Source organism: Anomaloglossus baeobatrachus, chromosome 5 (genome assembly GCF_048569485.1).
Source record: "Anomaloglossus baeobatrachus isolate aAnoBae1 chromosome 5, aAnoBae1.hap1, whole genome shotgun sequence".
NCBI classification, from domain to species: Eukaryota; Metazoa; Chordata; class Amphibia; order Anura; family Aromobatidae; genus Anomaloglossus; species Anomaloglossus baeobatrachus.
The window spans coordinates 496,288,974-496,314,804 of record NC_134357.1 but is presented as its reverse complement, the minus strand read 5'-3'; the positions used below and the strand labels follow the sequence as shown (position 1 = coordinate 496,314,804).

General features: G+C 48.7%; 1 protein-coding gene across 1 annotated transcript; it reads right to left on the bottom strand.

Annotated features, from left to right (window-relative positions):
- On the bottom strand, nt 1-25,831 carry LOC142311914 (F-box and WD repeat domain containing protein 10B-like). The gene is made up of 13 exons (XM_075350774.1): nt 25,309-25,831; nt 12,810-12,989; nt 12,611-12,738; nt 10,999-11,118; nt 8,619-8,728; nt 8,324-8,527; nt 7,152-7,273; nt 5,849-5,997; nt 5,427-5,569; nt 4,172-4,330; nt 3,681-3,970; nt 3,287-3,481; nt 1-1,603 (listed from the first exon to the last, which is right to left on the bottom strand). Exons 1-13 carry the CDS (start codon nt 25,808-25,810, stop codon nt 729-731), a joined length of 3,177 nt encoding a protein of 1,058 aa, XP_075206889.1. The 5' UTR covers nt 25,811-25,831; the 3' UTR covers nt 1-728.

Sequence of the window (25,831 nt, the reverse complement as noted above, 5' to 3'; positions counted from 1 at the left end):
ACAATACAGGATGTGGGAAATTAAACTAAAGGCCCCGTTACACGCTACGATTTATCTGACGATATGTCGTCGGGGTCACGGTTTTCGTGACGCACTTCCATCGTCGTTAGCGACGTCGTTGTGTGTGACACCTACGAGCGACTCCTAACAATCGTAAAAATAGCGAAAATCGTTGACACGTCGTTCATTTTCAAAATATTGTTCGTCGTTTGGAACACAGCAGACATATTGCTACGTTTGACACCCTGCCAATGATGAACAACATCGTTAGTGCGTCCGTCATCAGCGACGCGGGCGTGTCGTTACGAGCAATGCTCCACGCCTCCTCCGCTCTGGTGTCACGCCAGGGTGTATGCAATGGACAATTATACGCCTCTGTCGTTGCCGGAATCGTTGGGAGGAATGCTGTGTGACGGTGTTCACATGACTGCCTTGGTCAAACAATATATCGCTGAACGATGTAGCGTCGTTTGTGAGGTGGGTACCTGTGACCGCTAATAAACGACCTATGAGCGATCTCGGCAAATCGTAGCAACGATCTGGGCGTGTCACATCGCTAGCGATATCGTTGTGTGTAAAGCGGCCTTAAGAATTTCCCAACGTATACCTCCGAGGGATGCCACTGTATCTGTCCCAGATTAGATTTTCCAAAAGTAATTTTATCATTGATGTAGACAAGTATAATTACAGTCTACATCACAAATTAATATGACTTTGATCATCTCTGACTATAAAAATACATCCACTCCAAATTCTGGAGCAGCAATCTTTCCAACTTTGGTGAAGTGGTCGATATTTTTCCCTTTGATCTTCTTCAGCCATGCCTTCTTACTCTCCTTGCTCTTCACGGCCTGGGCATGTGCGTCCACTTCCTTTTGCTGTGACATCTTTTCCTTTTCAAAGTCTTTCAGCTGCTTCACAGTAAGGAGTTGGAAGCAGCTTCGCTCTCGGTACGGGTCGATATTCACGACCTGGTCTGGCACTTTTCGCTTCGGGATATTCATCTCTAATTTTTGTCCCATGATCATTCGTATGGGTTGAACAGACTCACAACTTGTGTACAGACCAATTTGCTTTGCGCCAACCTCAAGCGCAGATGTGGATCTTCTAAGGACGCCATTGCGCTTTTCTTTGTTCCTGAAATCACAGCTTGTCCGTGGGCGAATAATAGTAGGGCTAGGGATGGTGGAGTGAATCTCTGGACCGTGCAAGGACTCGTTCATCTTTAGCCCCACTTTCCTTGTGTGGAAGGTTGTTAGCACTGTCCTCATGTCTGTAGGAACAGCAGAGGACTTTAAATGCTGTAGAAGCGTCAGGGGGTCAATACTGGGGCTTTCTGTCCGGAGAGAAGGCGAGATCAAAGTCTTCTGTTCATTTCCAGACAGTGTAATCCCCCACGCGTCACGGATCCTGGAGTTGTGCTCCATATTTAAACCAACCATATCAGTCTTCTGCAAATTCTGGATAGTACTGACTTTTAGGAGGATTTGATTGGGGCTCACAGGAGTGTGGGGTCCACGTTGCTTCATACGTTGCAGTGCTGCACTCTCGCTTCTGGAAAGAGCAGATTTCTGCCCTGGAGATCCATAACCTGATTCATCATCTACAATAAAAATATAACATCAAAATATTAGCATATACATTTTATTATTAAAATACACATATTTCTATGTGTAGATTTTACAAGTACTAATCACTAAAACATGGTGTCAATAATGTGCTTTCCAGTAGTTAAAAAGAATCTGTCACCAGGTTTATGCTATGTAAACTAGCATAACCATAAGGTAGGGACAGAGACCCTGATTCCAGCAATGTGTCACTTAGTTTACTGGGTGCAACAGATATGATATAATCACAGTTCTCTATTTTGCATATCTAGCAGAGCTCAGAATTTAGAACCCACCCACACCACTGATTGGCAGCTTTCCATACAAAATGTATATTTACAGAAAGCTGTTGATCAATGGTGGAGTTGGACTAGGAGGTACAGGCCAGCTTCTCATATAATGATAATCTCCTGCTGATAAAATACCGATTGTATTGAAACAGCAAAACAGCCCAGTAAGAGACACATCACTGTAATCAGGGTCCTTGCTCTTACATCATGGTGCTCTCAGATTACATAGCATAAACTTTACTATAACTGCTGTAACACTGCCCCTATGTAGAAGAACATACCCTTGCAAACTTCAAACGGAATCTGAAAACCCACCTGTTCAGAAATGCCTACAATCTACAATGAACTCACTGCCGCCCGACCACCGTGCGGAGCTGCCGCCTGACCACCGTGCGGAGCTGCCGCCCGACCACCGTGCGGAGCTGCCGCCCGACCACCGTGCGGAGCTGCCGCCCGACCACCGTGCAGAGCTGCCGCCCGACCACCGTGCGGAGCTGCTGCCCGACCACCGTGCGGAGCTGCCGCCCGACCACCGTGCGGAGTTGCCGCCCGACCACCGTGCGGAGTTGCCGCCCAATCTACACCCCACCTACTGTCTCCTCCCCATAATCCTATAGAATGTAAGCCCGCAAGGGCAGGGCCCTCTTCCATCTGTACTAGTCTGTCTACTGTTAACTTGTATATGTATTTTGTATGTAACCCCCTTCTCATGTACAGCACCATGGAATTAATGGTGCTCTATAAATAAATAATAATAATAATACTATAATACTGCTCCTATGTGCAAGAATATAACTACTATAATACTGCTCCTATGTACAAGAATATAACTACTATAATACTGCCCCCTATGTACAAGAATATAACTACTATAATACTGCCCCCTATGTACAAGAATATAACTACTATAATACTGCTATGTACAAGAATATAACTACTATAATACTGCTCCTATGTACAAGAATATAACTACTATAATACTGACCCCTATGTACAAGAAAATAACTACTATAATACTGCCCCCTATGTACAAGAAAATAACTACTATAGTACTGCCCCATGTACAAGAATATAACTACTATAATACTGCTCCCCATGTACAAAAATATAACTACTATAATACTGCTCCTATATACAAGAATATAACTACTATAATACTGCCCCTATGTACAAGAATATAACTACTATAATACTGCTCCTATGTAGAAGAATATAATTACAATAATACTGCTCCTATGTAGAAGAATATAATTACTATAATACTGCTAATATGTAGAAGAATATAATTACTATAATACTGCCCCCCCATGTACAAGAATATAGCTCCTATAATACTGTCCTCTCTATACAAGGATATAACTGCTATAATCCAGGATAGTCTTGTGGTACCAGATTCATCCTTTGTCTTCCTGGCAGGGGCAGGACTTGTACACGGCTCGGGGTCTCTTTCTCCCTCGGTGCGAGGTCTACGTGCAGATGGAGGTTTCTTGTAGAATTCTGGTTGCAGATCAATGTACGCAAAACTTCTGTGGTAATTTTGGAATTCTGGCCAGGTGGCCGGTTTTAATGACTCCATATGTAAATCTGCAATGAAATAAATAGGATTAGCAGTAGACTAATTTACATATTCGTTATTTTCATACTAATTTGCATTGAATGAAGTTATATCATATTTTCGCTCGGGATCTCCCGGATAGTGGAGATGGTCATGGTGCATGTACTGTATATAATGTGTGTTGTAATTGCAATTAATATTTTCAAATTAATTACTATATGTTGTTACCATGTGCTCTCTTCATGCTTTTTGCAGATAGACTGCGTGCATGATGGGACAGCTGGCTTTTTGTCTCCCGACCATCATCTTCTTCCCGCTGGTAGATTTTCCTGTTGCTGGACCCAACGAGTTTCATTCTCTGGGCACGCACATAACTGTATGGCCTCATCCGGATGGGCGCTTCTTGAAAGCGCTGTCTGTCTTTGAGGACATCGACTCGTTCTGATGCTTGGGAGTAGTCCCATGAGACGTCCTCAAACTGGAAGATCATGATGCTTGTCAGTACGTTGATCACCATCCTAGATTTTAGTGACAAAAGTTTCAAAATATGAATATGTTGAAAATACAAGTCAGATATCCTCATTCATTCTGGACCCCCAACATACACAAACATTGGGCTTGGCTAACAATGTATGTGTTTTCAAGGGGAAGAATTGAGTAAGTCCTTTGTATAACCCCTGTAAGGTCAGCCTTGTACGGCAGTATTATATAGTTGTTACCTATTGTCACGAATACACAGTGCGGCCACCGGATCGGCTCTGCTATTAGCTCTCATCACTCGGAGGCAGTCTCCATTGAGGAAATTAAATACACGGATTTTACCATCAGCACATCCTGTAATAACCCTGAGGTAGAGTAGCTTCAGGCACATCACTTCCCTGCGGAAATATGGAGTCATGAGTCTACATCAAAACTTCCACCTGTTGATCTATTTACCATCATACATAATAGGAGGGCAAGTAAGATAGAGCCCTGTGCATGGAGCTTGTGCAACAAATCCCTGTGCGTGGAGCCTGCGCGGCAGAGGCCCGTGCGTGGAGCCTGCGCGGCAGAGGCCCGTACGTGGAGCCTGCGCGGCAGAGGCCCGTACGTGGAGCCTGCGCGGCAGAGGCCCGTACGTGGAGCCTGCGCGGCAGAGGCCCGTACGTGGAGCCTGCGCGGCAGAGGCCCGTACGTGGAGCCTGCGCGGCAGAGGCCCGTACTTGGAGCCTGCGCGGCAGAGGCCCGTACGTGGAGCCTGCGTGGCAGAGGCCCGTACTTGGAGCCTGCGCGGCAGAGGCCCCTACTTGGAGCCTGCGCGGCAGAGGCCCCTACTTGGAGCCTGCGCGGCAGAGGCCCCTACTTGGAGCCTGCGCGGCAGAGGCCCCTACTTGGAGCCTGCGCGGCAGAGGCCCGTACATGGAGCCTGTGCGGTAGAAGACCATTCGTGGAGCCTGCACGGTAGAGGCCCATGCGTGGAGCCTGCGCAGCAGAAGCCCGTGCGTGGAGCCTGCGCGGCAGAAGCCCGTGCGTGGAGCCTGCGCGGCAGAAGCCCGTGCGTGGAGCCTGCGCGGCAGAAGCCCGTGCGTGGAGCCTGCGCGGCAGAAGCCCTTGCGTGGAGCCTGCGCGGCAGAAGCCCTGCGTGGAGCCTGCGCGGCAGAAGCCCTGCGTGGAGCCTGCGCGGCAGAAGCCCGTGCGTGGAGCCTGCGCGGCAGAAGCCCGTGCGTGGAGCCTGCGCGGCAGAAGCCCGTGCGTGGAGCCTGCGCGGCAGAGACCTGTGTGTGGAGCATTCGCAGTAGAGACCTGTGTGTGGAGCATTCGCAGTAGAGACCTGTGTGTGGAGCATTCGCAGTAGAGACCTGTGTGTGGAGCATTCGCAGTAGAGACCTGTGTGTGGAGCATTCGCAGTAGAGACCTGTGTGTGGAGCCTGTGCGGCAGAGAACTATGCGTGGAGCCTGCACATCTGACCCCTGAGTTGAAGCCTTTTGACTTACTTTGGGTGCCTGAAAGTCATCAGTCGTTTCTGAAAAGTTCCCGTCATGCTCCAGGCAATAACATATCCATCTGAACTCCCTGATACCAAGTGCCACTGATCAAACGACAGGCATTTTATAGCTCCATGGTGGCCGGGTAATGTCTAATCAATGGAAAAGTGGAAAACCTGATAACGTAGGACAATTTGGTCTTATTTGTTTCATCACTGTATAAGACAAGCTCTTCTGTTAGCTCATATACTTGTGTGGAAAAATCCCTCACCATTTTCAAGATCTCTGACAGCAAGCGTGGATTTTGAAAATGAACCACAAAAAGTGTGTATGGATCATGCTTTTTATTACAGAAAACCCCATTATATAATTGTTACTAAAATGTGTGAAGTTCTGACCAATGAAAGGCCTTGTATAATATTGTCACCCACCTTGATTAATTCGGCAGATTCTATGTGCCAGACTTTGACGAGACCCTTCTCACAGCCGCTCACCACCAGCCGATCCCTCATTTTTACAGCCAGAACAGCGTCCTTGTGCTTAAAGGTGCGCAGACATTTCCCAGTAGTGATATCCCAAACTATAAGGAGGGGATGGCACAATGATTAGATTAGTTAGGAACATGCATTTTTTAATTTTAACATTTTTGTTGTCCGTATTTCTGTATTTTCTTTCTCCATAAAAATATATACCATTTGATTAAGTCGAAACTTCAATCATTTCTTTTTAATTAATAAACTGGTGAACGAGGGAGTCTTTATTCAAATAAACTATTTTTTTCCTGTGTGTGTGTGTGTGTGTGTGTCTGTGTTTTTTAACTGTACACTTACCGGGTTAGTAATGGAGGTGTGTGATAGACGCCTCTCCATTACTAATCTCTGGGCTTGATGCCAGCTGTCAATTCACAGCTGACATCAACCAAAAAAGTATTACCCTGATTGCCATCGCACCAGCATCTAATGTATGCACCTCTTCTGGAGCAGCTGCGGGATGCTATTTTTAAGTAGGTATGAGCCAAATAATCATGGGCTCTCGTACCCTTATAATACCAGCCCCCAGCTGTCTGCTTTACCTTGGTTTGCTATCAAAAATAGGTGGGACCCCACTTCATTTTTTTTTTTATTTATTCCTTGTGCACCAGGCTACATTAGGCCACTCTGCACCAGGCTGAAAATTAAATGACTGTGCAGCCCGTGATCTGGACTTTATACAGGCCGGGTCACGTGGTGCATCGATAATCACAGCCATTCCAGTAATTGGCATGGCTGTAATGGGTACGGAAATGCTCACAGCCCAAAAGCCTGTTGATTGGCTGTGCTGCAGACATTTTGGGGGGCAAATCTAAACATTAATGCGATCTTACATGTTCGGAGTTCAATACCGGAGACTAGGTGTCCAGTATGATTCCCAAACTTTACAGTTTGGGTTTGTTCATCTCTACTCGTGACTGCAAGATCAGACATGGTTTGTGTGTAGCCAGTAGCCATGGACACATAGGTTTGGGATGGGAGATGTAGACACAACAATTTATTTTTTTTAGGTAAGAATACTTACAAAGTTGCTTTTTTAAATTATTTTAGGTGCATTGGAGCAATAGTGTTTGTAAAGGAGGATGTAGCCATATATTATTATATTATTATTATTACTGTATTATTATTGTTAAATCAATGAGGCTATATTATATATTCATTTTTTTACTATAAAAATTATTGGTTATCCCATATTCTTTCCGACCTTTTACAAGTCCATCTTTTGCTCCAGAAAGCAGCATATCATCTTGCACATCCAGGCATGTAATGGTCTTCATGTGTCCGTGATAGATTCTGAGGCACAGACCGGTGTGCAAATCCCACTGCCTACCGGACAGAACAGACATCGTCATTATGGATGCCCCCCAGCCCATCGCACGGTAAGGTCACCCTCACAGGGGTACACTAGGGGTGTTCACATAGTGGCAATATATCGCCTATGGTTTGCAATCATCCTTTCCTTGCTTTAACCTTTTTTCGTCCAGGGGCCACATTGTCAGACTGGACCAGTCTCAAGCGGTGTTATAAAATTTAATGGGGTAATACCATTGGCATACGACTCCCACCACTCAGGGGAATGAGGGCTACCTCCAGAAGAAAAGAGGCCATGCCTGCAGCTTTCATCATTGTAGTCTATGTCAGTATTTAACTCTTCAACCTGTCTACATATTGGTCAGGAGACCCCCAAATGGGGTTCCCATCGTGCACCATTAGTAAATCCGTGCATTTACGCCTACTCCTGTATTCTCTGTGAGCAGCCACTAATCTTGAGGTAAACCAGTTCTTTATGTAATAACATCCTGCTCCGCTTGTGCTTGTATCTAAACAAGCAGAGCTGCAGTGTAAAACATGGCGGGCGTACAGAACAGGAGCTTAAGGCTAATTTTACGTAACATTTGCGAGGTATGGTTAGCCTGTTCTGTGGGAAAACATCTGACGGGCATGCCACACATGTCCGAAGGGTTAAATGAGACAGAGGCCACCGGAGGGTCTTTTTGGCCTCTGTCTCCCCAGTATAAGTAGTTATATTGCAAAAAAAAAAAACCACAAATATCATATCTTGTTTTACAATGGCACTATCATGTACGTCAAGATGGAGGCCATAAGCTTAATATGAATAGAGCCCAGTCACTGATCAGATGATGGAGCAGAGATGCAGTGTAAAGCATGGGAGCATAGCAGCGACCTGAGTTTATGATTACAGAGGTACTGGATTTCTTGCTAAGTAAATAGCAGGGAAACATTCCTGTGGGAAAGTGACATGATAGACAGGGAGTTTACACGCTACTGAGTGCCCCCCACGTTAGCCATGAAGATGACACTCCTCCATTGGATTATCGGCACAGAGATGTCATGGCAAATCTAAGTTTATCATACCTGATACTGAGATCAAACCCTCCGCTGAACACGAGGCCCCTCTCCTCACATAGCCGCACCACACGGATGCTGCCTGCGTGACCTTGAATAAGGGGTGGGATCTGCGCCATGTCCGCTATATCGTATAGCTTAACTTTACGATCTCTTGAGCCAACAGCAACCAACCGTCCCCCATCAAAATGGATCACTCTCTGTGGGTCACCTCTAAAGGATAAAAAATAAATGAAGTCGGGCGATGCTGTACTGTTGTGCCCCCTGGGTGCAGTATCAGACTGGTATCTAATGTACCACTTACTGTCCTGTAAGTATGAGGACATTGTATGAGCCACAGAAGAGGTTCCTTTCCTCTAGGTTCACGGCTTCAGTCTCTACGTCTGCATATGCCGCTTCCAAGCTTTCTCCAGGCTGAAGAAAAGAACATTTTCAGCAAATCTAATATATAAAGCTGAGTGTGTGTGTGTGTGTGTGTGTGTGTGTGTGTGTGTGTGTGTGTCCGTTAAAGGAATCCGCATCGTCACATTTACAATCACGAAATTTTGCACAGACTCCTCATGTGACTCAGGGAACGTCATAGACTATGTTATGATGGGAAAATGTAACCCCGCACTTTACAATTACTCTCCAAAATCCTGCCTCCATTAAACTGAATAAAGGTAGGATCTACAGGCTATTAATAGCAACTGTCAGTGGTTGCTATAGGAACAAAATAAACTGTTAGTATAAGAAGCTTATGTGTGAAGTAATAAGATGTCGGTGGGGAGACGGATAGAGACAGAAAAAGATAGACAGACAGAGACGGGGAAAGAAACAGAGAGATAGAGACAGACAGAGACAGACGTGGAAAGACAGACGGGCAAAGAGACAGATGGGCAAAGAGACAGCCCTGGAAAGAGACAGACGGGTAAAGAGACAGACGGGTAAAGAGACAGCCCTGGAAAGAGACAGCCGGGGAAAGAGACAGACGGGGAAAGAAACAGACGGGGAAGGAGACAGACAGACAGAAGTTTAGCACTTCCAGTGTCACTGCAATTACTTTAATTAACAGCAGGTGGAGATCAGCACAGTGCTCTGCTAAAATTCTCTGTTCTGCTGGGGACATTGCTGCTTCCAGAATGCAACATGGTCTGTGATTGTCCACAAGATCCACACTCTGCTCTTCTTAAAGTGAGCCAATCACCGGGATTTTCCTATCTAACCTAAAGCCAGTGCTATATTGGCACTATCAGGCTGATTCCATACATACCTTTAGTGGTCAGCTCGGATGTATAGTGTTACGCGTATGGACCGCTACCCAAAGACAGGGGCTTCTCTGACCCTGTAAACCAGAAAACCCTGACTTGCCCTCAAGCCACGGGTACGCTTGAAGGTAGCACGGCGTGACCCTCCAACCTGTCCTTGTCTCCTACACGGACCCTGGTCTAGAGACCCCCTACCTGCTCAATGGGACAACTCCAGGGAACAGCACAAAAATAAAATACTAAAAAAACCTACGAAATAACGTGGCTTGTACAGACTACTCTTTGTTTGCAGAAGGCTACAGGAACTAGGAAATAGCACAACCAAACACAGAGGCTGTCTCTATCAACTGAGAAGAGAAAATAACCAGCTTTGCTGGAACCTTTTAAAGGTCTAGCCTAATAACTAACTTAGAGCACCTGAGGGAATGCCTCCAAGCAAACGTGCAAAAGAAGCATTAACCCCTCAGGTGCTAAAAGGAAAAAAACGTCCACTTAAATGAGGACGGGTCTTGCTGGAAAGAAACCAGCGTGACATATAGGTTTTGAAATCCAAGACAATAAAGGTTATAAAATCAGCAGCTTCTTGAGTGACAGCAGCTGAGGATCAGATAATATCTGTGGAGGATTCATAGTTATCCGCTCCCCCTGTTAGAATTAGCATAAGTATTATACAATCAATTTAATTTTTGACTTGCAGTACCTGTGCCAAGGTAATACCCTTGTGACTTCTCAGTCCGTCACCACCCACAAAATCAGCACAATGCTATACTGAAACACTGTGCTGCTGGGGATATTTGTTCCTTCAATTATATACCTTTCAGAGTGTGACCTCTCACAAGATCCGCATACTTCTCTCTTGAAATACTCTGTACTGCGGGGGACCCTGCACTTTCCACCTTGCAATCTCAGTCTGTGATCCATCAGCAGCTCCGCACACTCGTCTCCTGAAATACATTGTACTGCTGTGGACACTGTTCTATGTACTCTATAACTTTCAATCTGTGATTTCCTACAAGCCCTTAACACTAATCTCCTGAAATACGCTGTACTGCTGCATACACTCCATCTACTGTATAACTCTCAATCTGTGATTGAGACTACCCAGTAGGAGTAGTGTTATACTCCTCTCCTGAAATACTCTGCACTGCTGGGAAACTTACTGCTACAATGTAATTCAGTCTGTCCCACAAAATTTGCGTACTTATCCTGAAATATTCTGTGCTGCTGGGGGACCTCCTTTTGCTATGTCACTTGCAGTCTATGACCTAACTTTAAGATCAGCAAATTCCTCTGCTGTGAAGACTTGCTCTTTACATTATGTATCTTTGTCATCTCCCACAAGATCAGCATATTCCTCTCCTGAAATACTCTGTGCTGTGGGGGACCCTGCACTTTCAGCCATCAGGCTGTGACCAATCCTCCCCCAGCCATTCCCACCTTGGTTTCTTGGTAGTACTTCTCAAGTCTTGGTAAAGCATTGCCATCTTCACCAACTTTTGGTATCGGTATGGCTTGGATTTTGGCGTATGAAATGCTCACCCCTTTGTAGGAGGTTCCCTGTTGGAAGTACATAGTAAAAGAAAACAATAAAAAAAATTAGATCAGTTATAGTCTCTGAATGCATCAGGAAACCACAATTATACCCCGATCACTGATTATTGACCGGAACTTTACCTATAGTGACCCGAACTTGTACTGGAGAAACCAGCAGGGACTTTTTTACCCCTTGACCTTCACTGTGTCTATTTTCCTGACAACATGAAGTTGTCAGACTTCTACCCTGTTCCTTGTAATGGTAAAGTCCAGAAGAATCATACTGATATAGTTGGATGATGCGATAGAGCGTAATTCAGGCAGTAGTTAACTCACAGTAGCCGTGCGCTGCCTCTCCCGGCTGGCCACTGTGGCAATGAGTCTCCAAGGGGGTAGGAGTGGCAAGGATGTTGGGTGGTGCATGTCATCTTTTGTGTGTCCCTCGTCTGGGTTCCTATACCCTGATCTTGGACTGGAATCCAGTTGCTGTGACCCGTTTCTCCCCCTGACTACTGTCCTTGTTCATCCCCTGGACTGCAAAATTGGCTCTGCTACATCACTGTTAGCAAATCCTGCATTTCCTCACTACTCCTCAGATAACTTCCTCTTCCTCAGGTTCCCACCCAGCCGTTCTACATTACTGTAACTAAATCGTGGATTTTCTGACCAATCTCCTGACTTTTGACAATTGACTTTGTAACAAATATCCAGCTTTGACTATTGCTTCTGCTCCACATAATCAACTCTGCTACTTTATGGTTTCGAAACCCTGGATTGCCTGACTACTCTCCTGACAACTGCAATTTAGTCATATACAGAGATCTACTACATTACTGGAACTGAACACTGGATTTCCTGACTACTTCTTTCCAAGCTCTGATATTTACCTCTAACGATCCCTGGATACCCACATGCCCAACTCTGCTACATCAATGTTTCCAAATCCTGGATTGCCTGACTACTCTCCTGACAACTGCCTTTTAATCATATACAGAGCCTTACTACATTACTGCTCCTGAACACTGGATTTCCTGACTACGTCTTCTTTCCAATCTCTGATCTTTACCACTAGTGATCCCTGGATACCCACATGCACAGCTCTTCTACCCTGCCATTACCAAGTTCTGCAATTCTTGCCTCTGCTACCTCCTTTTCCTAGTACAGTATATATGATAGATTGTTCCCATTCTTATCTGCAGCCGACATATTTCTGAAAGTTTGATTCCACTTTCAATGGTGTTATCCATAATTGGGTAAACAAAAAGCACCAAAGTCCTAGGACCAGTGGACTACCTCAAGGGATGATGTTATAGGGTATTTGTGCCACCTAGGTGTTTTGTTTGGTATTGGGATATTATGTCTGACAATTTTATAATTTCCTGTTGCCAAGCTGATAGAAAACAAGACAGATAGTGGTGAACACAACCAGGATTAACGCTTCTGGTTAGCGATCTCCTTTAATACCACCCATAAACAAGAGTAGCCATCCGCCGGTCTTTTTGTTGCTGTCCTATACCTGCAAGATCATCGCCTCGTTTCTCACAAGGGTCTCAGCTTCAAGGTCCAGGAGAAGATCTCGTGTCAGGTAACACCAGTGATGAGATACGAAGACACATCTATAGAGATGCTTCTTCTTCAAGTATCCTACAAAGAAAGGGGCAAAGTGACTTCGAACGGAACTTGGGCTGGAAACTATCTAGGTGTTTGTTTTGTACCTAGAATTTTTTTGGAAAGATGCACCGGGAGGCAGCGGATGAAGTCTTTGTATTTCCGCACACCAGATGTTGACTGGAAAGAAGTGGGCACCACCATAAGATTTGGGTCGTCCTGTGTCCGGTCTCGTATTTTACCTGCATCTTTCAACTTGGATTTTTCCTCATGTGATTCCTGAAGTTCTAGAAGAGCAAATATAAAAATGTGTCAGCTTACAGGTCACAGATTCCTCCGTTACTGGCAATAGTATACAATATTTGTGACGCTGAAAATATTTTCTGGTGGTTGCTGAAGCCAGACAGAATTTCATAGTCTATAGGGGTATTCCCAGAACTGAAAGTTAGCCCCTATCCATAACTGATCCATACTGATCTCAGGGGGACACTTGATTATCCCAAGAACTGGGCTCTGAAAACGTGCCCATCTCAAATGGATTGGTTGGAGTCTTGCTCAACCTCCACTCCACTTATTGTCTATGAGACTTCCAAAAAAAGACAAATACAGTGCTCCACTATTTCTGGAAAACCCATAGATAATCATTTTGAGCAGAGGTCGTGTATGGTCACCTCTGACCCTTTCAAGAAAGGGCTGTAGAACCTCAACTGTCCTAGCAATCAGTTAGATTTCAATTCTTTGAATACCCCTTTAATCCCAAAGAAAAGGGAGAATTCTGTGAATGAGTTTAATGCTATGTTCAGTAGGGAAAATACGTATTTGATACACTGCTGATTTTGCAAGTTTTCCCACCTACAAAGAATGGAGAGGTCTGTAATGTTTATCTTAGGCTCGTTTCACACGTCAGTGAAAGACAGTGACGTTTTTCACTGGCGTGTAAAACACGCACATGTCCCTGAGTGTGCCGTGATTCACGGCACACGTGGGTTGTCTAAGTGCAATCCGGGCTCCGTTCTCCGTGGCCCGTGATTGCACTTAGTAATCAACTCACCTGTGCGCGCTCCCGCTGTCCATGGTGCTGATCGCTCCCGCGGTGCAGCATCCGGCCGGCGGTGACCCCCGCAGCAGCTGCTTCCGGGTCGGCTGTGTCGCGCATAATGAATATGCGCGACAATAATGAGCCGGCTCAGAAGCAGCAGGGAGAACGGGCTGCAGAGGACATCGCTGGACGCCGGGTGAGTAAAAATGATTTTTATTTTAAAAGCACGTTTTTTTCTGGCACGTGTTTCACGGACCACACCACTGCGTGGTCCGTGGAACATCAGTGATGCCAGAAAAAAATGGACATGTCTCCGTGCAGCAATCACGCAAACGCGGGTACGCCGCACGGAGACACGTGCAGTGAAAAATCACTGACGTGTGAGCAGACCCATTCATTATAATGGGTCTGCGTATGTCAGTGATTCTGGTACGTTTTAAAAAAAGCACAAATGTCCCAGAATCACTGACGTGTGAAAGGGGCCTAAGGTATACTTCAACTGTAACAGACAGAATCCCTCCGAAAAAATCCAGAAAATCACATTGTAATTTTTTTTTTAAATAATTAATTTGCATTTTATTCCTTGAAATAAATATTTGATACAATAGACAAACAGAAGTTAATATATGGTATTATACTCCTCCATACAGATCTTCTCCAGATCTTTCAGGCTTCGAGGCTGTCGCTGGGTAACATTGAGTTTCAGCCCCCTCCAAAGATTTTCTATTGGGTTCAGGTCTGGAGACTGGCTAGGCCACTCCAAGACCTTGAAATGCTTCTTACAAAGTCAATCTTTAGTTGCCCTGGCTGTGTGTTTCAGGTCATTGTCATGCTGGAAGACCCAGCCATGACACACCTTCAATGCTCTTCCTGAGGGAAGGAGGTTGTTGGCCAAAATCTCATGATACATGACCCCATCCACGGTTGGGACAGTGTTCTTGGGGTTCTAATTATCCTTCTTCCTCTAAATATGGCGAGTGGAGATAAGAAAAAGTTCTATTTTGGTATCATCTGACCACATGACCTTCTCCCATGCCTCCTCTGATGGTCATTGGCGAACTTTACATTGGAAATGTGCATGTGTGAGAAGGCAGACATTGCATATCCTAGATGATTTTAATCCATGTCGATGTAGAGTGTTACTAATGGTAATCTTTGAGATTGTGGTCCCAGCTCTCTTCAGGTCATTGGCCAAGTCCTCCCGTGTAGTTCTGGGCTGATTACTGACATTTCTCAGAATCAACCTTACCCCATGAGGCGAGATCTTGCATGGAACCCCAGACCAAGTAAGATTGACAGTCAACTTGTTTCTTCCATTTTCTAATAATTGTGTCAACAGTTATTACCTTCTCACCAAGCTACTTGCCTATTGTCCTGTAGCCCATCCCAGCCTTGTGCAGGTCTACAACTTTGTCCCTTGTGACTTATACAGCTCTTTGGTCTTGGCCAGAGTGGAGAGGTTAGATGTGATTTATTAAGTGTGTGGACAGGTGTCTTTTATACAAGGAATAAGTTCAATCACGTGCAATTAATACAGGTAATGAGTGCGGAGAAGGAGGGCTTTTTAAAGAAAAAATAAAAGGTCTGTGAGAGCCAGAAATCTTGCTAGTTGGTAGGTGATCAAATACTTATTTCATGCAATAAAAGGCAAATTAATAATTTAAAAATCATACAATATAATTTTTCTGGATTTTTGGGGGGATTTTGTCTGTCACAGTTGAAGTGTACCTACCATAAAAATTAAAGAAACCTCTTCATTCTTTGTAGGTGGAAAAACTTGCAAAATCGGCAGGGTATCAAATACTTAGTTTCCCCATTGTATTTTCTACTGTTTGGTTTCTCTTCCAGAGAATCAATCACCAGGAAAATGAAAGGCACCATAGTCCTAGGGCCTGCGGAATACCTCAAAAGGGAGGAAAGGATGGTGCAACAGGGAAATTGTGCCACCTGGTTGGTTCTTAAAGTGAACCTGTCAGGTGCAATATGCTCCCAAAGCCAATTGCAGTTATGGGCGCATATTGCTAATCCCTGCCTAATTTAATCCCTGTATTTAGTAGCATAGATAAAGAGAGCTTTAGAAAAAGTACTGCATTTTTCGGATTATAAGACACTTTTCCTCCCAAAAATTTGGGCGGAAAGTGAGGGGTGCGTCTTATAATCTGAATGTAGTTTACCGGGGTGGGGGAGAGGGGCCGCAAGGGACCAAGGGAATGCTGCGCCAGCTGTGCAGGGGCTGCGGTGGCTGGGCTGGTGAAGGGTCTGCGGAGGCCAATGCTTCCACCACCGCTACTGCCCCCTCTGGTAAGACACCACTGGATAACAAGACGGACCTCATTTTTTTCACCTTTTCTTGCTCTGAATTTGGGATGCGTCTTATAATCCAGTATGTCATATAAAACAAAAAATATGGTATTTCTAAAGATTCTTTATAATATGCTAATGAGGCCAGGGATTAGTCATAAGGGCGTTACTTCCCCGACTAGTCCGCCCTCTTAGCATGTTAGTACGCCCACAGGGGCGTGCTAATGTCGCGGGCGGAGGAGGGGACGCTGCGCTCACCCACTGCTCGGGTCCGGCTGCTGCTCGGTGGTGGCTCGAGCGGTGGGCCGGATCCCGGGGACTCGAGCGGCGTTCCTCGCCCGTGAGTGAAATGGGGTGGTGTGGTTTGGGGATATTGTCCGTGACGCCACCCACGGTTGTGGTGAGGTTGTGACACCACCGCTCTCTGGACGGGGATCCCGGGAGCGATGACAGGGAGCAGCTTGGATGTTGGTTCTCCCCTCCGTGGGTAGGGGGGGGTTGGTTGTCCCGAGGCCCCGGTGAGGGTTAGGGATGGCAGGCGGGTTACGGGGCCTGGTGAGGTGCAGGGTCGCGGGGGCAGCGCTGTGCCGCACGGCACGGTTGTACTCACTCAGCCAATGAATAATGCAAAGTCTCTGGTAAAACAAACGGCTGGATGGACGGGTCCCACAGATGGCTGCGGTTGTTCTCCTCCCGGTAGGTTGATGGTGACTGCCTTTTCCTGCACCTGTGTTGTGTTTACAGTTCCAATGGCTTCCCACCGGTAACCCGCTCCCCAGCTTGGATGGATGCCGAGGGAGCCCCTTTTGCCCGCAGGCTCTGGCCCTGGGAACTGTAGCCTTGGCGGTGACTGTGCTTCCCTTCACGGTGTGAGCTGTTGCCTTCAATCAGGTCTTGACTGCTGGGAAACCCCGGAGGTTCCCTTCGCTAACGGATTTGACCAGTTTTACGGCGACTCCTAGCCTGGTCGGGGTCCGTAGGCCCTGCCGAATGGTGCTGGCTTCTCTTCGCTCCCCGATCCGGTACCGGCGGGCCACCGCCCGTCCCCGGTCCTTATGGTTCACTTCAATCAGCCTCTCCTGCAGACGGTCACCACCGTCTGCCAACCTTGCTGTATGTGCCCGGGCCACGCACCTGGACACGGTCAGTCTCCTCTCCTGCCACTTCACTCTCCAAAACTAAACTGAACTGACTCCTCTTCCCGCCTCCAGGACTGTGAACTCCTCGGTGGGCGGGGCCAACCGCCTGGCCCACCCCCTGGTGTGGACATCAGCCCCTGGAGGGAGGCAACAAGGATTTGTGTTTGACCTAGATGTGCCTAGCCGGGGTGTGGGGTGTGTTGTTGCAGTACCTGTGACGTCCTGGCTTGTCCAGGGCACCACATTCCCCCTTAGTAAAATGCAGACCGTCCGCGGGCTGCCCGTCCATCACCTTTTTATTTTTGTTTAGCTGTAGGAAAAGGGGTAAAACACGTACAAACATTAAAACATAAGCATTTGCATCAATCTTCCCATAACGGGAGGTACGGTACTTAAACGTTGCAAACGGTAACTGCTTCCGCTCTTCTACCACCCAAACAACCTGGCCCTGATGCTGCCCCTAAGAAGTGGGCAGCACCCCTTGACCCCAGTCCATCACCAGGCTGCCCGAGCGGGTTCTGTCTCTTTCAGGGGACCCGCGTCCATGGGGACCCCTGAACCCCCGGAGGATCGCCACCGGTTACGGTAGTGGCGGGCCTGGGCCATCCCTTTCCTCCAGGCCCATCCTCCCAAATCAGCCTCTCCGGAGGTGGTAACAGTATCAAGCCAACACATTTTTATTTACATTCCACTAAGTTTATGGTTGCCCTGCAAGTTCTCGGGCTTGTCCGTAAGAAGTTCCTTACGCAAGGATTGCAGACAGTCCCTACGGGGACAACAGTTGCCAGCAACGGCCGGTTCAATCAACGTGTCAATCTGGTTACTTCTTCAGGTGATTCACTTATCATTCAAAACTTTTAAACTGGTGGTCCCAACGGGGGCAACTTCTAACAACGGTGGACCGCTGACTTACTCCAGATCCACGGTGTCGGCCAGGGGAGGGGGCTGGGCGGATACTCGGGCCTCTTGACTGCCCCTCAGTTTCGCATCCAGCGCAAACCAACCCCTCTCCCCGCAGTGCCTGGTGTATTGGACCAAGTCTCCCGGCATCAGGTTGCGGCCTGGATGGTCCTCGGGTAGGTGGGCATTGACGTCCCGACGGGCCACGAAGATTTCGGCCTCCAGGCCCGGCTCGTATATGAACCCGTACCCCCGACGGACGTCAAACCTCCTCACTTGTACTTCATAGAGCGGGCCCCGTACCCGGAAGGTGGCCTGGAGGAGGCTTTCTTTTTCCTTTATCATACGGGCTACCAGCTCCGTCTTCCTTCGCTCCCTCTCCGCAATCTCCTGGCCCAGCGGGGTCTGTCCTCTGTCCCAGTAAGGGGCTACTGCAGGCCCCAGCGCATGGGTCAGGCCCCACGAGACCTCCTTCACGCTGCCCAGGACTGGCATTCTGGGGGGAAGGTCCCGCGGTGTCATGGCCTGGGGTGCTACCCTGCAGCGGCAACCCGGCGCGGCCTCAGCCGAGGCGTGGGGGAAGGGCACAGGGGTTGTCTCCCGCTGGACCTCCTGCACGGAGCGGTCGATCGGCACCGGTTCGGGGGAAGTCTCCACAGGTACCTTCGGTATCTCTCTTCCAACGGCCTCGGACTTCGGCAACTTCCACGGTAGCGGCTCCGGGCGGTCACGGGCCCCGGCTGCAGGTCGGTCCGCCTGGACGGATTGGCGGGGTACCGCTACCGGTGGTGGTGGTAGCGGGCCTAGTGGCGGGGCAGCAGCAGCCAACATGGGTAGTGGGGGAGGTAGCAGGGCGAGCGGGTGTAGACCGGGCCCCTCGGCCGCGATGACCGACCCACTAGGGGTACAGGGGCTGGGTCACTTACCCTCTCTTCCAAGACTCCCTCCACCTCGCGTCTCCGTATGGCCGCCACCACCTCCGCCATGTCGGCCTCCCACTCCTCCAAGAGGAGTTGCACTCTGATCTGCAGCCGTTGTTGCAGCTGAGCAGTCCGGACCTCCACCCACGCCGCGGTTCCAGGCACGGGGGCTACGGTGCTGCGGGACGGCTGGTACATCGCTGCGGCGGCCTCTTCCAGGAACAAAAAGATGGCCGCAGGGTAAGGGCTGCCCTGCTTTTATAGCCACGGGCTACATGCGGCCAGACGCCATCCGTCCCCCTTAATCTTTTCCCGACTCCTCCTCTACAGGGGCGGGGTTTCGGTTTTCGCGCCTCCACTACTCGGGAAGACGCTCGAGCGGGGACTTTTCGCGCCCAAAATGGCGGCTTCTCAAGATTTTTGGCCGGACGCCTCCGGCGGTCACAAGGCGCACCTCTACCAGACGGCAGAGCGGTAAGATCCTGTTCGTGACGCCAAGTTGTCGCGGGCGGAGGAGGGGACGCTGCGCTCACCCACTGCTCGGGTTCGGCTGTTGCTGCTGCTGCTGATCGGTGGTGGCTCGAGCGGTGGGCCGGGCCCGTGAGTGAAAGGGGGTGGTGTGGTTTGGGGATATTGTCGTGACGCCACCCACAATTGTGGTGAGGTTGTGGCACCACCGCTGCTCTTGACGGGGATCCCGGGAGCGATGACAGGGAGCAGCTTGGATGTTGGTTCCCCCTCCGTGGGTAGGGGGGGGTTGGTTGTCCCGGGGCCCCGGTGAGGGTTAGGGATGGCAGGCGGGTTACGGGGCCTGGTGAGGTGCAGGGTCGCGGGGGCAGCGCTGTGCCGCACGGCACGGTGGTACTCACTCAGCCAATGAATAATGCAAAGTCTCCGGTAAAACAAACTGCTGGATGGACGGGTCCGACAGATGGCTGCGGTTGTTCTCCTCCCGGTAGGTTGATGGTGACTGCCTTTCCCAGCACCTGTGTTGTGTTTACGGTTCCAATGGCTTCCCACCGGCAACCCGCTCCCCAGCTTGGATGGATGCCGAGGGAGCCCCTTTTGCCCGCAAGATCTGGCCCTGGGAACTGTAGCCTTGGCGGTGACTGTGTTTCCCTTCACGGTGTGAGCTGTTGCCTTCAATCAGTTCTTGACTGCTGGGAAACCCCGGAGGTTCCCTTCGCTAACGGATTTGACCAGTTTTACGGCGACTCCTAGCCTGGTCGGGGTCCGTAGGCCCTGCCGAATGGTACTGGCTTCTCTTCGCTCCCCGATTCGGTACCGGCGGGCCACCGCCCGTCCCCCGGTCCTTACGGTTCACTTCAATCAGCCTCTCCTGCAGACGGTCACCACCGTCTGCCAACCTTGCGGTATGTGCCCGGGCCACGCACCCGGACGAGGTCAATCTCCTCTCCTGCCACTTCACTCTGCAAAACTAAACTGAACTGACTCCTCTTCCCGCCTCCAGGACTGTGAACTCCTCGGTGGGCGGGGCCAACCGCCTGGCCCACCCCCTGGTGTGGACATCAGCCCCTGGAGGGAGGCAACAAGGATTTGTGTTTGACCTAGATGTGCCTAGCCGGGGTGTGGGGTGTGTTGTTGCAGTACCTGTGACGTCCTGGCTTGTCCAGGGCGCCACACTAACATGCTATTCAATAGAGCATCACCTGTGTCCGTGGTGAACGCTAAAGCTGAATGCCCCGCACTTCCGGTCATGCGTAATATGAAGCCGAGTGTACACGTCCCGGCTTCAGACAGATCTAGTGCGGATGACTGGAAGTGCGGGGCATTCAGTTTCAGCGTTCACCACTGGCTGCTTTGAATAGCATGTTAGCACGCCCCTGTTGGTATACTAACATGCTAAGAGAGCGGACTAGTCGGGGGAAGTAATGCCCTTACGACTAGTCTCTTGCCTCATTAGCATATTATAAAGAATCTTTAGAAATACTACAGGGACAGTTAGGCAGGGAACTGCTTGTGGTGCATATTGTTTTCAGTTAGCTTATTAGTTCAGACAACCCTGTCATTTGCTGTTGTCCAGAAGATAGAAAACAAATCCAGTGGAGGTAAAGATCACCAGAAATACCAACCAGGATTACGGTAACTCTTCTGGTTTCAGTTCCATTTTAAAAGGAATCTGTCTACTTGTTTTTTGCGATGTAATCTGACAACACCATGATGAATGGGCAGAGACCCTGATTCTAACGATGTATCACTTAGTTTCCTGGGTGGAGCAGGTATCATAGAATCACAGTTTTCTCTGCTGCAGATCTAGCAGAGCTTAAAGTGCTGAATCCTGTATAACCCCGCTCACACCGCTAATTGACAGCTTCCTAAGTACACTGTACAGTGACAGAAAGGTGCTAATCAGTAATGTGGATGGTGTTGGACCATAAGGCATGAGACACCTAGTCACGGGCATAACACACCCTCTGTGACCACGACCAGACCCTCGGAGTCAGGGTGCCTGCTGACAACAGCTCCGTTTTCAGCTGAATGTGCATCCTCAAATGCACATTCAGCTGAAATGTATTGCAGTGCAGAGAACCACCTGCTCCCTGCACCACAATAGCTATTGAGGAGGCCAGCAGCTGGCGCTGGTGTGCCACTGGCTATAGAGGAGGAAGAGGACGCTGTGCATCAAGGAAGCGAGGAAAGGTAAGTATAATCATTTGGGTTTTTTTGTGTTTAAATGCATTTGAGGAGCGTGCCAGCAAGTTGAATATTTTGACACATAGGGCCCAAGACAGGGGACATTTTAACTAAAGGGTCCACGACGGGGGCCATTAATAAATAATGAAGACATTATTATAATATGGCGGACACTACTTCAGAAAGAAATCAGGATGGGGACCCTTATTACAGGATAGTTGACATTACTACAGGATGGGGAAAACTATTACAGGCAGGAGTTAGAATTGGGGACATTATTACAGGGTGGTGGACATTAATACAGGATGGAGAAACTACTACAGGATGTGGGACACTACTGCAGGCAGGAGTCAGGATGGGGGAGATTATTACAAGATGGTGGCCATTACTATAGAATGGGGTATACTACTTCAGGCAGGAGTCAGGATGGGGGACATTATTACAAGATGGTGGACATTACTACAGAATGGGGGCCACTAGTACAGGCAGGGGTCAGGATGGGGGAGATTACTACAAGATGGACATTACTATAGAATAGGGGATACTATTACAGGCAGAATGAGGACTCTACTGCAGACAAGAGTCTAGATGGGGGACATTATTACAGGATGGTGACTATTACTACAGGATGGGGGACACTAGTACAGGTAAGAGTCAGGATTGGGAACTTTACAGGATGGTGGACATTACTATAGAATGAGGGACACTACTACAGGCAGTAGTCAGAATTGGGGACATTAATACAGGATGGTGGATACTACTACACAATGGAGTCACTACTCCAGAATGGGGGACACTACTGAAAGCAGGAGTCAGGATGGGGGACATTATTGCAGGATGATGCACATTACTTCAGAATGGAGACCAGGATAGGGGACATTATTACAGGATAAGGGACATTTTTATAGGGTAGGTACAAAGATGGGGGATATTATTACAGAATAGGTGTCAAGACAAGGGGACATTACTATAGGACGAGGGATATAATTACAGGATGGGGGACATTGCTACAGGAAGGAGCCAAGATGGTGGACATTATTACAGGATGGGGGACATTACTACAGAATATGGGCTAGGGAGAAATTATTACAGTAAGGGGCACATTATTACAGGGTAGGTGGAAAAATGTGGGTTATTATTACAAGATAGCTGTCAAGACAGGTGGACATTATTACAGGATGGGGTCAGGACAGAGGATATTATTATAGGGACCCATACATATGACCAACATGCTGGCGGAGGCCCTGGTCAAAATTTTAAATCAGGGCCCATAGGACTTATTACCCTACTGCACCTTGTCTTCTATTGATAATCTCTTGATTATAAAATACTGATTGTATTGAAACAGCAAAACACAGTCCAGTAAATGACACATCTCAGGAATCACAGGCTACCAGCCCCTACATTTTGCCACTGTCAGATTACATAGCAAAAACCTGCTGACAAATTCCCTTTAATGCCACTCGTAAACAACAGTAGCCATCCAGCAGTCCACAGTTGTAGTTCCTGTACCTGTAGGATCATAACGTCGTTCCTCACAGGGATCTCGCCGACATTATTAGACTTTCTATTTTAAATACTGTATTGACATTTTAACTTATTTATAAGGGTTTTCACTATTTTTGTCAGATGCAAATAAGAGCACTGAGAGCCACGTGAATGTCGAGTGAAACCAGGTCTGCACCAGGCAACAGATTAAAGATTTATAAGGCAATTTCCTGAAGCACTGATGGGAATGTGAAGTCACGGTTTATAGGTAGGGGGAACCATCATTTCTCATTGCTTTAAAAGGGTGGTTCACACACATTTTTTATTGTCTAGATCGATATTATATTTAGAAACAATGTTTTTCTCAAATACATTGTGTTGGCAATAGTGCCTGGGAGAGGCGCTATTGCGGACCGTTGTTCCCCCGCTCCATGACCTCGGGGATCTGGTGACGTCATGTCAAGTTCCGGACACGTCACATCCCTGCGGCCGGCCCCAGTCTTCCTGACTCACTGAGCTGTGGGTGGTGTTTCACCGCGAGTCACAGCACTTCGCGTCTCCTGCTTGCAGCGCTCTGCTGTAAGGGAGGAGGGAGCAGATGGGCTGTGACGAGTGGTGAAACACCGCCCACAGCCCATCACTCACGGACACTGCGGCCCGCCGCGGAGTCAGGAACTTGACGTAACGTCACCGGATCACGAAGGTCATGTGTGACGCCCTGGGCAAGCCAGGGGTCACAGGTCATTGCACCACCACACCCTACACCCCAGTTAGGAACATCAAGGCTAACCCAAAATCCTTGTTGCCTTTCTCCAGAGGCTGATGTTCACACCAGGGGGTGGGCCAGGCGGTTGGCTCCGCCCACCGAGGAGTTCACAGCTCTGGAGGCGGGAAGAACCAGGCAGATAAGCTAGGGAAGTGAAGGAGTAAACAGCTAAGATGAGTTAAGGAAGTGAAAGTAGAAGGAAGTAAAGTGGTAAAGGAGGACAGTAAGAGTGGTGACAGGAAAGAAAGAGTAGGAAAGCCTGAAGTTGGTCCAGCTGTGTGCAGGACAGAGTCAGCAAGGTCAGCAACGGCGGTGATTGTCCGGAGGGGTGACCGTTTGGAAGTTCCTGGAAGGACCGCGGACGGGTGGTGGCCCGGCGGTCTGGAGCAGTGTACAAAGGACAGTCAGCACCAGGGCAGGGGACTCTCGGACCCCGGTAAGGCTAGGAGTCGCCATAATTTGCCAAATCCGTAAGTGAAGGGGACGTCGATCCCCCAACAACCAAGTCCCGATTGAAGGCAACAGCCCAACCATTACAGTAGAGACACCGCCACCGCCAGGGCACCAGTTTCTAAGGGCCAGCGCCTGCGGGCAAAGAGTAGAGCTCCTCCGGTCCAGCTTGAAGCCGGGGAGCGGGTTACCGGTGGGAACCCATCGAGACCATCAACAACATTAGGTGCAGGAAAAGGGACATCACAGTCACCTACTGGGGAAAGCAAGTGCAGCCGTCCGTGGGAACCGTCTTTCCAGCCGTGTGTTTTACCGAGAACTGTGTCAACGTCTCAGGCTGAGTGAGTACCACAGTGCCGCAAGGCACAGCGCTGCCCCCGCGTCCCTGCGCCCACCAAGCCCTGCATCTCCCACCTCATCACTGGGCCCCGGGATCACCAACCCCTACCCACGGAGGGGCAACACAACAACTTGCTGCTTCACACCATCACTCCCGGGATCCCCACACCGAGCAGCGGTGGTGCTAACAAATCACCACAACCGTGGGTGGCGTCACGGACAATAGACAATATCCCCACAACCCAATCCCCTTTCACTCACGGGCGAGGAGCGCCGCTCGAGAACCCCCGGGATCCGGCCCACCACTCGAGCCACCACTGAGCAGCAGCAGCCGGACCCGAGCAGAGGGGTGAGCGCAGTGCTGACACCCTCCTCCCCGCCCGCGATACATGGAGCCCGGGGGTCACGGAGCGGGGAACAGCGGTCTGCAATAGCGCCTCTCACAGGCACTATTGCCAACACAAGGTATATTATCGATCTAGACAATATAAAATATGGGTGAACCACCCTTTTTAAGATCAATCCAATAGGAAAAGATTTAGTGCATTACATGTAATTTCTGCAAATTATGATTGATCTACGTCTATATGGATACGCAAGATGGATTACCTGCTTCCTGGGCAATGAGCACATGGATCAGGTTGGCAGCACTTTGCATCAGGTTGGCGCTGCACATCTGTAGCAGAAGCAGGGCGTAATTCGCTTTGGTCCAATAGGATCCATTCCGGAACCATTCCCAAGTTTCCGTCATAAACTGGCGCAGCACCTGCTTGTTCAGTGCCCGGTTTGAGCTGCTGGTACTGAAGTCTTGCGCCAGGCTGGGGTTGATCCGTGACCGGCTGTAGGTGAAATCCTTGCCTAGCGCCGGCTCCAGAACTTTCTCCATATAGACCAGCAAGTCCAGGCTCTTGAACCTCGTGATGACCCCAAATAAAAACTTTCTTTGAGAATAGTGCCCGGCTCTTGTAAAGACTTCTTTGGTGACGGCGAGCTTGGTGGCCAGTACGCATGTTTCACACACTTGGCAAAGTGGCATTCGTGGCGACTGGTTCTCACAGCGCAGATCTGGGGCATATTGCAGCTTCAGCTCCGATATCTCCATGGTTTTCATGTTCCAACCAAAGGATCAAAA

What these genes read in the sequence shown, in the direction of transcription:
- LOC142311914 (XM_075350774.1), bottom strand. Translation starts at nt 25,810, where the DNA reads ATGAAAACCATGGAGATATCGGAGCTGAAGCTGCAATATGCCCCAGAT. An exon ending in GGGTTTGATCTCAGTATCAG is followed by an intron (nt 7,274 to 8,323) that starts GTATGATAAACT and finishes TCTGTCCGGTAG; the next exon opens with GCAGTGGGATTTGCACACCG. An exon ending in GAAGACAAAGGATGAATCTG is followed by an intron (nt 1,604 to 3,286) that starts GTACCACAAGAC and finishes TTTTTATTGTAG; the next exon opens with ATGATGAATCAGGTTATGGA.